The sequence below is a fragment of the Solenopsis invicta genome, chromosome 7, assembly GCF_016802725.1.
Source record: "Solenopsis invicta isolate M01_SB chromosome 7, UNIL_Sinv_3.0, whole genome shotgun sequence".
NCBI lineage: Eukaryota > Metazoa > Arthropoda > Insecta > Hymenoptera > Formicidae > Solenopsis > Solenopsis invicta.
The window spans coordinates 500,513-516,879 of NC_052670.1; the positions used below are offsets into that span (position 1 = coordinate 500,513).

At 32.8% G+C, this 16,367-nt stretch overlaps 3 protein-coding genes across 3 annotated transcripts in view; 2 read left to right on the forward strand and 1 right to left on the reverse strand.

The window, feature by feature from the left end:
* Positions 1 to 330: 330 nt before the first annotated feature.
* On the forward strand, positions 331 to 5,262 carry LOC105193492 (N-acetylgalactosaminyltransferase 7). The gene is made up of 11 exons (XM_011157945.3): positions 331 to 559; positions 765 to 932; positions 1,962 to 2,167; positions 2,254 to 2,420; positions 2,512 to 2,719; positions 2,883 to 3,059; positions 3,303 to 3,546; positions 3,628 to 3,849; positions 3,940 to 4,038; positions 4,141 to 4,266; positions 4,353 to 5,262. Exons 2-11 carry the CDS (start codon positions 780 to 782, stop codon positions 4,491 to 4,493), a joined length of 1,743 nt encoding a protein of 580 aa, XP_011156247.1. The 5' UTR covers positions 331 to 559; positions 765 to 779; the 3' UTR covers positions 4,494 to 5,262.
* A 1,342-nt stretch (positions 5,263 to 6,604) lies between these two features.
* On the reverse strand, positions 6,605 to 12,447 carry LOC105193493 (T-complex protein 1 subunit delta). Its single transcript, XM_011157946.3, has 10 exons — positions 12,088 to 12,447; positions 10,948 to 11,000; positions 10,345 to 10,434; positions 10,016 to 10,267; positions 9,390 to 9,485; positions 9,107 to 9,268; positions 8,339 to 8,683; positions 7,924 to 8,175; positions 6,847 to 7,133; positions 6,605 to 6,768 (listed from the first exon to the last, which is right to left on the reverse strand). The coding sequence occupies exons 1-9, from the start codon at positions 12,209 to 12,211 to the stop codon at positions 6,888 to 6,890; spliced, it is 1,620 nt and encodes a 539-aa protein (XP_011156248.1). The 5' UTR covers positions 12,212 to 12,447; the 3' UTR covers positions 6,605 to 6,768; positions 6,847 to 6,887.
* Positions 12,448 to 14,392: 1,945 nt separating this feature from the next.
* Positions 14,393 to 16,367, forward strand: part of LOC105193494 — a 37,110-nt gene continuing 35,135 nt past the window's right edge. The window contains 1 exon segment of the mRNA XM_011157947.3: positions 14,393 to 15,557. Within this exon segment, the coding sequence (XP_011156249.2) occupies positions 15,404 to 15,557 (154 nt within the window). The 5' untranslated portion in view covers positions 14,393 to 15,403.

Consider the following 16,367-nt stretch of genomic DNA (forward strand, 5'->3'; position numbering starts at 1 on the left):
GTCACAGACTCTATTTTAAATTCTGATTGGATGATTTAAGATTATGGTGTCATTATCCCACCTTGAATTGGGTGTAAACGCACTACACTTGAAAGCGCTGTTGGATGGGGTCTGTTCGCATTGCTTGCACTTTTGTGCTCAGTATCTTTATTGTCTCTTTCTTTTGCGTTAGAATATATATTTATTTCAAATGCAAAAATTTTTGAAGACTTCGAGCAACGCAAATAAACCCGTTCTGCTAAACACGGCTAATTTTCTGCTGTGATGATGCATTAACACGTGTCGCGATTTCATGGCGCAAACATGGCGACAAGCACACTGTACTCTCTGTACTTTGCGTGTGGAGCATCTCTGTTCCTATATTTTTAGTGTATGTACGCAACCATACGCGACAGCTGGCGACACGTTGACTGCTTTTATGCAAATGTAGACATTGCAGTTTTGATACAATGAATATGTAGGTTGCGAACATGCGATAATTATTGACGTTTGATACGTTGATGAATACATACTATTGAGCCGGCTTTGGATTAACCCAGTTTCTTTCGTTCGACGAAAGGTATTGCACGTTTCATTTATTTATTTATCGAAATTGTTAGCTAAAAATGGGACAAGTCAAAGTTTCGTGTTAGCGAATTATGCGGCGGTTGAATTGCCAAGTGTAATTTACTGTCGAAATAATACGCGTCTGCTAGATTTTCAGAAAATCTCACATTACAGCTCCGAAAATCAATAAATGGTAACATAAATGCTTATATTTTTAGATATATAATTTGAAGATGAGGATCGTACAGTTTAGAAGAAATCGCTTGTTCCACATATTGATTGGTAGCACCTTGGTGTTGCTAGTTTTGTACATTCTCCTTGGTTCTTCGGACAATCATATGAACAATATAAAGGAATATTGGGCACAAGGTCTTGGAAAGAAACAGGTGAAATATTTATTTTATTTTAATGTAGTTTATCTTATACATATATTTATATGCTAAAAATTTGTTGTTGATTTCTAATAGGCAAGATGTCTGCAGTATTATGGCAGACATAAACAAATTTGCTCACAGATATTGTGATAAATCCAGTATCATCCTTACTAAAATATTATTTTACCAGCAGAACTGCTAATATAATTTGCTGTCACATTATATTAGTAGAAACTGAGTAGAATTTGTAATTTTGTAAACATTTAAATGTAATACATCATTTAAAGAAGTTCGGTAATCTTTTTATATAAGAATTTAATCAAATTTTAAGAATTTTAAGCTTATGATTAATATATACATACTCTCTCACTTTTTTCAATTTTTTGAGCATGTAGTTTTCTTTGAATAACTGTCTAAAATAGCATTGAGTCTTGTGAAAAGTTTTAAATAATTTAATTGCAAATATAAGAATTTGGAAAACTATATTCATGAGAACAAATAAAGTTTAAAGAACACTTTTTGGAATTAAAAAAAACTAAATTTTACTGTTTTTTGTTGTGTTAGAGTATGAAATATTTATGAATATAATTTATCTTTAAATGGCATACTAGTGGCAATGATGCTTGTTGTTACATTTAAATCATTACTATAATTCTTTTTCAATTTTTCCCATTAGTATTTATCAATAAATATTTTTAAGTAATGTTTTTATTGTTTAAATTTTGCTCATCATTTATTATTTTAAAGATGGCAATACCAAAAATTCCAAAATTTTTTAAAAGTATAAATAAAAAATTACATGATCCTTCTCCACTTTTTTAAGCTGGAGAACCTCTTTAAATGATTACAATATGACAATTTACTCAATTTCTGCTATCAATCATTATATTCTATTAACCAATTCTGCATTGGTGTCCTATCAACAAAATTTGTAGCAAAATTGTAGCTTTTAAAATCTGTTCTCAATGGATCTAGCTAGCCAGGGATTTTCAAGTACTTTCATTCTTATTGCATCAAATCTTTTCTTTTAATATTGCACAGGTACCAGTGTTTGTAGAAGGTTTAGGAAATTATGAACCACGTGATATACCAGTTAGATCTGGCCCTGGAGAAGGTGGTAAACCACATATTTTAAGAGATGATCAGCTAAATGATGTTCAGCAATCAGAATCCGATTATGGTATGAATATGGTATGTTCTGACGAAATCTCATTGTCAAGAGCGATACCAGATACCAGACCTGCAGAGTAAGTCTCATTTCGTTCAGCTAATAACATTGATTTCTGATCTATCTTTTAATTTTTTGTGTTTCTCTTTTATTCGTATGATACAGATGTAAACATTGGAACTATCCAGAAGAATTACCACGCACCAGCGTCATTATAGTTTTTCACAACGAAGGTTGGTCTGTTTTACTGCGAACAATCCAAAGCGTTATAGATCGCACTCCCTCAAAATTTCTCGAAGAAATTCTTCTTGTTGATGATTTTTCTGATAAAGGTAAATGCCTATGTAAAACGTATGTGACAATTACAATAGCTCTATTTGAAAAGTTTCATAACAAATGTGTTGATAAATTAATATTTTTCAGAGAATTTAAAAGGTGATTTAGATTCCTATATTGAACAGTGGGAAGGTAAAGTTAGATTACTTAGAAACTATGAAAGGCAGGGTTTAATACGAACGCGATCTCGAGGAGCACGCGAAGCCAAGGGTGAAGTAATAGTATTTTTAGATGCTCATTGCGAAGTCAATGTAAATTGGCTTCCTCCGCTTTTAGCACCAATTGCTGAAAATAGGTAAAATAATTCAATTTACAATAAAAAGTAAAAATATCGACGTTTTTATATTTTGTATAACTTGAGAAAATTGAAGTATACTATATATGGCGCGAGACGCGACTGCGCCTCTTGATATTAATAGATAGTACACGATAATAAATCTGTAACTTCTCTATTACAGAAATGTCATGACTGTTCCTGTGATAGACGGCATTGATCATAAGACCTTTGAATATCGTCCTGTATATCAAGAAGGACATTTATACAGAGGAATTTTTGAGTGGGGCATGTTGTATAAAGAGAACGAGTTGCCTAGACGAGAAGCCAAAACACGTGCACATGATAGTATGCCGTACAGGTGCAATTTCTATTTCTAGTTTTGTTATAAATATTTTTATAGCCTTGGCCAAAAATATTAGGGACCTATATTTTTTTCATTTAATAAAAAACGATGTAAATAAAAGAATTTTAGATAAGTAAAAAAAAAGTATAAATGCCTAATATTTTTTTGGCCAAGGTTATATGTTATATTTATGTAACTATAAATATTTTTTCTCCATCTTTAGCCTAAAATGCTATATATTTATATATGGACTTACAGGTCACCTACGCATGCAGGTGGGTTATTCGCGATAAATCGACAATACTTTTTATCATTGGGTGGATACGACGAAGGACTGCTCGTCTGGGGAGGAGAAAATTTCGAACTGTCCTTTAAGATATGGCAATGCGGCGGAAGCATTTTGTGGGTACCGTGCTCACACGTTGGACATGTTTACCGAGGATTCATGCCTTATACGTTCGGTAAACTTGCTCAGAAGAAAAAAGGACCATTGATAACTATTGTAAGTGAACTGCCATCTGTAGATACATAAATATATACTAATAAGATAGAGGAATAGTCACCAAGTGAATCGTTTTTACAGAATTATAAACGAGTTATAGAAACGTGGTTTGACGAGAAGCATAAGGAATTCTTTTATACTAGAGAACCTCTAGCCCGTTTACTCGATCACGGTGATATATCCGAGCAATTAGCCTTTAAGGAACGCAAGAAATGTAAGAGCTTCCAGTGGTATATTGATAATGTAGCATACGATGTACTAGATAAATTTCCAGAATTACCACCAAATATTCACTGGGGAGAAGTAAGTTTGATCAAAAATATATAATAAATGCATATATTTGTATTTTCTCAACAAATTTCATAATTTTCGTATTAAACAATATTCTTTTAGCTACGAAATGTGGCAACTGGATCATGTTTAGACACTATGGGTCATGCACCACCAAGTCTCATGGCTACTTCCCATTGTCATGGGTTTGGAAATAATCAAGTAATTTGCAAATATCTCGTTTTTTATTGTATTTTTATCTAGCTTTAGTAATTTCCTTATTTCATATTATATTACTTATAATTTTGCATTATTTCTGATTAGCTTATCAGATTGAATGCCAAGGGTCAATTAGGTGTTGGTGAGAGATGTATTGAAGCAGACGGCCAGGGTGTCAAATATGCATTTTGTCGCCTAGGAACTGCAGACGGTCCATGGCAGTATGATGAAGTGAGTTTATATATATATATATATATAATACAGATATAAATCTTATTATCGATGTGTTATCGATATGTGCTAATTTGTATTTGCAGAAAACAAAAACTCTATTACATAGAGTACATAAGAAATGTATGGCACTTCATCCCCAAACTCAACAATTATCTCTGATGCCGTGTGACATAAACAACACTTATCAACAATGGAGTTTTCACCAAGTCCATCCACGATGGTAATATAAAAAAGAGAGACCAAAACTATTTATCAAAATTTGTAAATTATTTGAGATTATGTGGAAATTTTCGCAAGAGAATGCAAAATTTATCTAGTAATGCAGGATAGTTTGGCATTTATTTGCGAATTTATTATACGTTAGTGTGATATAAATAAATAATAACTACAAAGTTGAATATTGACATGCTCGAACAAATATCTAAGAGCAACCACGAATTTTATATATGTTAAAAGTGAAACTCAGGAGGTAAGCACTCATTATAAAGTGCATAAAGTAAATTTCAAACTTGATTTATGAGCTTCTTGAAGTGTCTATATTTAAATATTAATTAAAATAGTGCTTGGATATGTAATTTTTTTTAAGCAGAACTATCCGATTAAAGAATATTGCTACTTCTTTACACTGACTGATACATTAATGAAAAATTAGTATTAATAGCATTTATATATATATTTTTTGATACATGATCTTCCCATTGCTACTGCCAAGATTTCTTCCTGTAACATTATTCCTGAGATGGATTAATTTGTTAAAATTTCAGTTAAAATATTTTTAAATCTTGAATTCGGAAAAATTTGTGGATTTTCATATTGTTCGAGAGATAAAGGTTTGATATCGCGACACATAGATTTATATTCATTTCTAAATAAAAATTGTAATTTATATATAGATATTATATACATCTGCGTGAATCTTATGCGAGAATGTGTGTAAAAATTTATATATAAAAAAATATGTACATTCCAGAAAGTTAAAATACTTATTACATATTTGTAAGATATTTTTATTTTTATACTAGTGAGTCAAATTCTTCATTATTATTATTAAACATTTTACACGTTTAATAATCGGAGTAATATAAGAATTAATAAGTCTACAAGCATTATTGAAATGAAATAATTAAGAATTAGTAACGTAACAAAACATTTTCTCTTATTTTGTATATCGAAGTTTGGTTTTTTTTTTATAAAAATTGGAAGTATATTCTTTATTTTATTAAAAATTTTTTGCTATTTTACATAAAATTTTATGCTTGTTAATGTTTGCTTTAGATTTATATTTCACATATTTTAAATAATTTATCTTTTTATTTTTATTGGTCAAACAAGGAAAACGAAAAATGATTAATACAATGATATTATGTATATTTACATATAATGTATGGAATAGTTTCTTTTATCATATGAACGTTCTCTTTTTTGATTTTTGCAATTTTGATATGTAAAATTTTGAGATTTTTAATGCAGCTATTATATAAATGTACTTAATCACATTTATGATTAATTACATTAACGATGGTTACATTAAGTACATTAACGACCTGATTTAGAGTTTAAAAGCAATAGATGTGATTGTGCAGTTGGTTTATAAAGTAAAATAAATGCAATATACTCTAATATCGATAAATATATATTTTATTATCTACAACATGTACTTAAAATATTTAATTATTTTTCAGAATTCTGTTGTAAGAGATTATGTATTTTGATTAAATTAAGAGGATCATATATATGTGCATTATGTATAAATCTTTCTTAGATACAAATATTAATATTTAAGACTTCTTAAATTTACCACCTCTTCCTTTTAATAAAAAAAAAACTAAAAAAATGAAAAAATTTTTTAAATTAAGAGAATCTTAAATACCGATCGCATTACAGAAATAAAATTAATTTTTGAATTGGTTTGACAGATCACACAATTTTGTTGTACAAGAAAAGTACGCACTAAATAAAACTTGCACAATATAGATTTTACGCGAAAACCGAAAGAAAAAAAAGAAGCCAGCTGAGAGTGGCCATGCCCAGCCATGCCCACGATTTGGGTACAATTTTTCGAGATAGCGTCTCGAAAAATTAGCTAAAATTCAACTCGTGGGCATGGCCACAGCTAAATTTCTTTTCTTTCTTTAGATTTTCTCGTAAAATCAATCCTATTCAAGTTTTTTTTATACATACTTTTATTATACAAAAGGATTTTGTGATCTATCAAACCAATTCGAAATCAATTTATTCTGTAATGCAATCGGTATTTAGGATCCTCTTAAGGTAGATTATTAATAATTTTATATGCTCTTATGTTCACATATTATGCCGAAATAAATACGAATTATTATTTCACACTAAAATGTTTCACATATCTTTTTATTGTTCCAAGTGTGACATATTAAAAAAATATTGCATTACATTATGTAAAACTTTTGCAAAAAGCACGTATGATTGCAATTGTTAATGTGTAGACTTTCAACCAATGAAATAAACGTGATGTACGTAAGTCTGTAATGAAAATGATGTCACAAGGATAATGGAAATCATAAAATTACATAAATATTATACATTGTTAATTATACTTACTGCAAATACGGAATCAATTTTAACATTTTGCATGTTATGATTTATTGAATTGTATTGACAATGTCATCAATCTTCAGTATACTGCGTACAGTTTCAGAAGCAAGAGTTATTGAACTAGTAGAAACTAACAATGGTTGAATCACGTTCTCCTCCAATATGTTAGTGATGGCTCCCTTCCGGACATTAATTCCAGCTGTTACTTCACCCTTTGCATGTCGATTGCGAAGCTCAGTTACTGTAGCTATTGGATTCAAACCCGCGTTTTCGGCTAATGTCGACGGAATCACCTGCAATTTATAAATTACAAGATTATTAATTAACATATTAATTATTCAAAGCTATTGTACATCTATGAAATTTGGGTTTTTTAGGTAATGTGTAATGTTTTTGAGATGCTGAATGATAGTCCAATGATAGAACAATTGTTAAAAAATTTAAGTTATTAGTCTTGTTATAATATTCTCAATTCAAGAAAATTCTTCAAAATTTTAGAAAAAAATATTTTTCTGATTTTTTTTCTTATTGTATTTTTTCGTATTTTTTTAAATGTCTTTTTATTAATCTTTACGTTCGTGATTATACAAATTTCTTTCACATTTAAGAGCTTTAATAAATAATCCATTGATATAGTTTGTTATCATTATGCTCTTGTTTTCTATACTTTTTGGAAAAAATTTGATTTTTTCTCAACTACATTTTTTTAAAAAAATTAAAATATTAGTATCTTATTGTCATATTTTTCGGGAAAAAACGGAAAACTTGTTTTTTCTCATTTTATTTTTCTGAAAATTTAAACTTGCAACAAAATAACGACAATACGAGCCGACATTAGATGTAACATTCAGTGTCAGCTCATCACTATCGACACGATCAGTACCAATGAGTATACCCACTATACATATAATTTAAAAATTTTAAGCAAATAATATTCCACTATGGAAATATACATTAAAAACAACAAGATAACTAGATAATTATTTTGTGATCTTTAAAGGTCAAAAACTAAAATAGTATGGAGAATACTACAATATTCTTCAAATAAATTTATTTACAAAAAGCTATATAGAACACACTAACCTCAAGCGCATTCGCAAAAGCCTTGATGCAATATGCATCGATTCCGCCTAAGGTCACCGCGTATTCTCCCAATTTCAAAGCCAATTCAATCTCTGGTGCGCCACCACCGGCGATCAGTGCTCTTTGCTTCACTAAACACCGAATGACACATAAGGCATCATGTAGCGATCTCTCTGCTTCCTCTAACACTAATTTATTGCTACCACGCACAAGAACCGTGACGGTTTTCCCATGATTTTGGATTCCTGTGATCTGCATAAAAAATTATTAATTATATACTTATTATTATATTATAACACACGCATACGTGCGCGCGCGCGTGTGTGTGTGTGTGTGTGTGTATGTTCGATTACAAAATAAAAAAAAAGTTAATTGTATATTATAATTTCTGATTTTCTAAGCTAAGCGGATGCACCTTGACAAATTTCGAATTTCCAGTTTGGACTTCTTCGCAGAGCTCCGCGTTGACAAGATTTTCAGGCACAAAATGATCCAGCGACGCGATCGGCCTGCAACCTAGCGTTTTACACACAAAAGGAATGTCCTCGCGTTCCACGTCTTTTATCACCATAACCTTAATTTTGTCCAAGAAATGTATTGCGAGATCGCTAATAGCGTCACGCAAAACCGACTTTTGCACGAGGAGTACATTGCAACCTGATTTCTTAATCTGTTTTACAATATTCAATATGTAAGCACGTTCTTCCTTCAAAACACGATCCATCGCTGCATAGTCAGATACAACAACATTATGATCCATCTAAAAGACATAAGAAGTTGATTATTCCTCTATGCAAAAACATGAAAATGTATTTAGAGATGTAAGAATTAAGATTTTTTGACACTGATTTGAATCGAATTGAACCGTTGAAACGTAACTTTTGATTAACAATATAATTGTAATATATAGATAATAAGACTTCTATGTATAAAAAAATAATATTGATTATACAAGTCATTTTGATTTTATTTGTTAAATAATTTTATTGAGATTGTCAGTATGTGTAATTCGCGTATTTAAACCTCTTAAAAATTTTCATATATACAATAATTCAGATTCTATTCATAGAAATTCAAATTCAGATTAAATCAAATCTTACCTGATTCGATTTAGATTCTAATAGTTCGCACATCTCTACTTGTATCTAGATCTACTAATCTACCTATTAATCACAACACTTACATCGGTTTTTGGTGGTGAAATGCAAAACTGAATTAATCCAATTTTAACTTTCTCAATACGCTTCGGGCCGTTAACATTACAAGATTTTTGAGTAAATATTAATCCATCTACTAATTCAGTGTCTTCGACAGTACCTCCTAACTTCTTTATCACCTTAATATCCTGTGAAGAAAATGCACATAAGTAAATTCATGTTAATTTGCTTGTCTATTAAATAATATAATAGTATGTGTATGTGTATACATATATACTCACACACATCATACAAAGAATTTGTTCTTACATGTAAATCAACAGACACTTCTTTTCCTTCTTCTGTAACTTTCAATACTGCATCCACGGCGAGAGGTGCAAGAAGACTAGATTGTTGATGTACAACCTGTTATATCAATAATAAGCATTGAATCATTACACACACGCATATGTACGCACACACATGTACATACAGGGTTCCTACAAAAAATCAAACAAATCCAAAAAGTTCAATTTTCAAGAATCAAAAAACTTCTCATCTTTAAGCTGTCATAGTAGATATGATACTTTTACTCCTGACATATAAGTGTAAAAATAAAAAGTTATACGCTTTGATTAATATTTTAAAATTAAATAAAAATAATGAAAGGTTTATTTGGTTTTTGCAGAAATTTCACATTTACTATTTAGTTATATTTCCTGTTTTCTATTTCATTCTTGTCGAAACAAAATTGTTTACACTATTGTAAAAAATGATTGGCAACATAACCCAGATTAAAAAAAGGACTTGTTTGGTTTTTGTAGGAAGCCATTCATATATGCATGTGTGTGTGTGTGTGTGTGTGTAAAGTAATTTTACATAATTGTATATAAAATACTGTATACAAAAACTGACAAAGTATAATATTATTGTATCAAACGCATTTTTAAATATACCTTGGAATTAAGAGATGTTGCGGCAACCTTTACAAGAGATTCCTTATCCGTTAAATCAACAGATATGGACATATTTAACAAAATTGATACTGCTTTAGATGCCGCTTTTTGAAAAGCATCGCTAATTGAAGTTGGATGAATGCCTTTTTGCAACAAACGTTCGGCTGATTCTAACAGTGATCCAGCTATTACAACGACACTTGTGGTACCATCGCCAGCCTCTATATCCTGAGCCTTTGACAACTCGACAAGCTAAACACAAGACATATATATAATATAAACTAAAAAAAAAAAAACATAAAATTTTAAGTAAAAAATTTATTTCTCACCATTTTTGCAGCAGGATGGATCACATTCATCTCTTTCAAGATAGTAGCCCCATCATTTGTGATAGTAACTTCTCCATTACCAGCTTGAATCTGCCAGATTTGCATATATGTAAAAATGAATTCATTTGTATACAGAATCTGTATACAATGTATACAGATTTCTAAGTACAAAATATCCTTTATAATAACATATAAAAAATAGTACTTTATCCATATAAATCTACATATTTTGAGTCCAATCACTTTTTCACTTATTTAAAATAATTTAAAAAATCTCAAAATTTATTAACATAGGCCATTATTCATAGTCAATTCCTATTTAAAGACTGTCAAAAGCAATTTCTCAAAAAATTAATACTTTCCGATTGATTGATGACATCTTAAAATAATATTTAAAAGTCTTAAATATAAGAATCAATTATAAATACTGGGTATATTTTAGAACTTTCAATACTGCAAAATGGTTCTTAATGCCACATAACACGCACACATTTGAATAAGAAATCTCTAAATGTTTTTCAAATTTTCATTTTTTTCTCATTGACACCCTAGTAACTATATATAATTTTGTTAAATAACAAAAATGATAAATATAAAATTTACCATCTTATCCATCCCTCTGGGTCCAAGACTTGTACGTATCGCATCACTAACAGCTGCATAAAAATTCATATATAGTAATTGAATTATAGAAGTAATTATTATAAAAGTTTATCCATTGTGTAAATAATAATAGATATAAACATTGTCAAAAAAAATATTTTATAAACAAACTTGCTAGAGTGTAAAAATATACATAGCAACACTTTATTTATGTAACGACACACAATGTATTTTTACACATACATTATTTATTGCTTTTGTAATTAAGTTTAATTATTGCATGAGTATCAAAAGTAATCGACTTTCCATGAACACTGAACATATTCAAGTTCGCAAAGCAGTTTGTTGAGCAAATGCTGTGCAACACACAGCAATCAAATACTGCTAAATGCATGTACTTCTAAACCAAGACAGACTATAATATTTTTGTTGCAATTATATATTAGAAGTCGCTGTCACTACTAGAAAATAATAATATATTCCCACAATACATATAGATTTTTTTATTTCCTAGTAGTACATTTTGTGTTTTTAAAAACATTTCTAGTATGTTACTAAAAATTAATAAAGTATAAGTAATATAAATATATATGTTAACAAACTAATATTATTAAATTTACAGGATAAATTTTAATCAGCTCATGATACTATCAGCTCATGACATTATCAGTTATTTAGAAAAAATTGATTAAATTCAAGTTTTGATTTTTGTTTGAAATAAAAGTAAAATTAACTTGTGTTGTTTCTCAAATCAAAACTAAAAATACAGAGCAATATAAATACATATGTAATAAGAAATATCAAATTTACATCATAGATTAACCAATAGAAAACATTTTTGTCAAAAAACAAATAAACAATCTACACCTATTAACCTATAATAAACTAAATCGTCAGCTAGAAAGCGAAGATGAAACTGATCAAAAGGTAACTGATATGACAAACAACTAACTGTTACAGTTCAATACATTTGATCGATAAACATAAGTAACCGCTTCGCCGGCTCGAACGTGCCCATTGCTATATAAGGTAACATTTTCGAGATCTCGGCTTCGCGCGTGGTCTCCATAGCCGATCGAATTGCGAACACTTTACACGACATAATCGAAGAAACTCCAAATTATAAATCAAAAATCCTACCTTTGGCAGCATTGATATTGCTGCTACGAATGTCAGCGGGCTTGCTCTTGTCCTTATAGGCTTGCCCATGAGACCCACGGCTATCGCCATTCTCCATCGGCTTCCTCACCACGTTCTTAGTCATGTCTCGAGTAGGTTAGGGAAAAAATACTCTTCCGCCTCTTTCGAATAGCGAAGAATAGCGGTTAACGCGATGTTATACAATTCGCGATTATTTCACACCTAACGATAAAACGTTGATGCAAAAAATGCGAAATGCGATATTTAACGATATTTGCCGAGGATAAAACACGTCAATTCAGCGTTTGTTAGAGCTAAAGTGAGAAGATGAGCGACAGCGAGATTCAAGACGCGTGCGCGGCGCGGCCACGAGTAGTCTGTTCTTTTCAGCTGTTTCGCACAGTTCATCTTGCACGATGCGCGCTTGCGCGGCGGCCATATTGGCTTCACGCCTCTGTCCCCTAGCCGCTGTCCCGTGTCACTCAAACAGCAACAGAGAACAGAGTCGATCGAGCGGGCGAAACGGCGCGACGTCGCGACGCGTCACCATACGTTTCAACTCGTATCTTCGTCGTCCCGTACGAGTATTTGATGCGAGCGAGTGTTGGCGAGTGTTTCGAGAGTAGTGCCGTGGAGTGTATCGAAAGTGACGTGAAGTGTCGGACGCTCGTGTCAACATTCGTCGCTTCGGACGCGATGCATGGTGCGAGGGATCGCGTCGCGTTCAATCGTGTTTCGCATCCTCTCCGTTGCCTTCGTTTCGAGTTTCCGACGCGCGTGAGTACCGGGAGTGCCCGGAATGCCGAAAACGAAGGGTCACGTATTTGTGCCAAGTGTGAATCAAGAGGAGGAGAATCGTGAGGAGGATCTCGAGAGCTGCGGCCGAGATGGAGCTGGGCGATGAACGGAGCGACCAGCGGCGAACGGTGAGTCGATTCATTTGTAACTACTGTTTATTCCACCCCACGTTTCGGTATTCGTCCCGATTGCGCTCGCATAAATCGCAACAAGACGAATCAATGAATCGCGCAAAAGCCGTTAGGATAGGAAAAATTTCAAATTTGGCTACCCGCGCTCGACGCTCTCTTCGCCAGGTATGCCAACGTCGGGCTACGTACTTTCCCAGGTTCAAACGGTTCAACACGCGTGCGCAATTGTCATCGTAGTGTATGTTCACGTTTCAGAGATGGCGCGGTATCAGCTAAATTGTAGACATGAACGGCATGACCACTCTGTCTTCTTATTTCTCCCTCTAGTTAAAAGTCGACAGTGAAATATTTTTACAAGCTATATAGCGATTGGATATACGTTTACCAATAAACCGATATCTTTAAAGAAAACGATGAATAAAATTATTGAACGAATTAAAGCCGATAAAGTATAGTTTTGTAATATTAATGTATATAAATCAATTAATTATATTAAAGAATTTTACAACAGTTGCAAAATTGCTTTTTCTGCTAAACGCAACTCAGTGCAGTGTTGTCTAGAAGCAAGTCCTCATGGATAAATTTTATTAAAATTATAACGAAATTTTGATGACATTTTAATAACTTTTTGTTAAATTTCATGTTTATTTTTCAACATTTCAACTAACAATTTTATAAAAATTGTCGTCAACAAAAATTCATTAGTTTTCAGCGAGATTAATTTATTATGGGACATGTATGACATTTACAGCGTTACATAAAAAATGGAGAACATTTAACATATTTATCAAAACTCATAGAGATGAGATTGAATGATAATAAAATTACGGAGTATTCCATGATTATTTTTAAGAGTTATTTTTAAGAAGAAAATCTAAATTAAACAATTCTAAAATAAAATATTGTTATCGTCAGGATTTCATGCAAACGTTATATGTATTATTATTAATTACGTAATGCCAATATAGTTTCTATACACGAAAGATATAAAAAAATAGAAAAAATGTATTATATTCAAACGTTTTTTTCTAAATATGTAATTAATTAATCATTATATTTTTTATTAATTAACATGAAAAGATTGATCATTTTAGACAGAAATTTTATAGAGAAATTATATATATTACAATTTTTATTAAATTAAAAAAATATAAAATAAATAATTTTTATTTCACACATTTAAATAAAATATTATTTTTTACTTGTTTTATCAGTGACTATTTTAGTTTCGCCCCTACAGAAATTTAATACAGTACTGACAGTATTAAATTAGCTAGTGATTATATAATTATCTACTTTGAATATTAAAAGTTAATTAGCTACTGGCCAATTTAATCCCGCGAGCAGAAAATGTCTCAAAGGGGATTTTTCGCAATAGATCGATGAGTAAGGGCGCGCACGTATTCCTCCCTGGAGCCCCTCCTATTCGGGCGTTCGCGTAGAGCCGGTCCTGATGGCGAGAAGCGTCAACAATCTCCCTCCCTTCTCCAGTCCCCGCCGATGGAGTCAGAAGCACCTGTTGCTCGCCTACCTGTTTTACTCGCTCCTCGCTGGCACCACTTCGTCAGTACCAGTCAGTACTCAGTACGTCGCGCGGCGTTACGGCGGGGAGATCCTTTCGCGCCCAAGTAAACGCGTGTTTGTGAAATCGCGATCCACGTGAAGCGCGTATGGAAAAGATGCTTCGCCGCGACGGCTGAAAAACACTCGTGAGAGAGAATTCGATCTTGGTCGGGCGCCGCGCGCCGCGCCGCGTCGCGCCGCGCCGCCGGTCGAATCTCACGCATCTCACGCGACCGACCCCCTCCCCCCGGCCCCGTTCTGTTCGCACGATCCGCAAACCGATCGCGAGCTTCTCTTCATCATCGTGGTAACGTTAGAAGGCCGCGTTCCTCGTCATCTCTATCCGTCCACGACGCATTTTGCGCCGCGCGCCGCGCGAGAACATTACGCGCGCGCGCGTGCTCAAACGCGCATCGTTCGGATCGCTTGCCGCTTCCAAGTCGATTCCACACCGATTCGTCGGCCTGGGTATAGGAAAGTCCCGGAGAGATAATTGACAGCTATCAATCGTTTCCTACCTTCAAATATTCGCATTCGGCAAGCAAGGGATGAGATACGATATAGAGGAATAACAGTGAATCCTTCGGAGCATCTTGCCGCTTTGCGTTTTGCTTCGAACGGATCGCGGTTTGCGCGCGCGAAACTATGCGACGAAATTGACGAAGACACGACGAAGAAGGAAAGATAGAAGGAGAGCGAGTTACGGAGGCAAGTCGCGCGCGGTAAGAAGGCCTCGCGACGACCGGTTGAAGCCGCGCGAGAATATGCGCGAGAGAGACTGATCTGAGAGCGGGAGCCGGGAGCCGGGAGCGAGCGAACGAGCCATGGAGGACGCAGCAGCAGCAGCAGCAGCAGCAGCGCGGGATGCCTGCTTCGGGGCGGGCAGCGTGGCCGGAGCCGTGATCGGGACCTTTCTGACGACGATCCTTCTGCTCGCGGTCGCCACGCTTCTCTACAGGCAGTGGCGCCGACATAAGAGTGAGTCTCTCGTCTTTCAACCTGTTGCTTCACCGACCAACTCCGAGCACTTTTCCATCACTTTTTTTTTATAGCTTTCGAAGCCCAGGCAGGAGGAACTTTAGTTTATCGTTTTATAATTATTATTTTACGAACAAAAAGGGAAAAGTACTCGTGTGGATTATAACATGATTGAAAGATTTTCTAAAAAAACTGAACGAGTCGGAAAAGTTAAATTTTTAGGAAACAAAAAATTTCTTATGTTTAAACTGTTGTAGAAATATGATCGTTTTTCTCTGCGCGTATTTAATAAATAAAAGAAGGGGTTGTAGGGTTTGTTTAATATTTTAAGAACTTATTTAAGAAAGGAATAATCAATTTTTAGACTTGATTGATTTTTGTAAGAATTATATATATATATAATCTATTTACCTATAATTTTATAATAGTACAAATTTACCTTTTTTATGACATTAGTAATAATAAAGATAAAGAAGGAAATATAATTTAAAGCATAAAGCAATAATTTTTTTACTTTTGTTTACAAAATTTTACAAATTGTTTCTAACAAAAACATTCTTTCATGTTTCTTTTTGCATAAATGTGGCAATTTTTCGCTAGATATATAATAGCTAAAGAAAACAAATTTTAGATTTTTATTAATATTTTAAGGACCCACTTAAGAAAAAATGAAAAAACGTTCGGACATTAAAAAAAAAATAATTTTCTAAATACGTAATCGTGTTAGAACTTTTATGCATATTTAAAGCTGTTGATTAATTTCCTTAAGAAGGCGCATTATTTTTTATAAATTTTCGAACTCAGCAATGA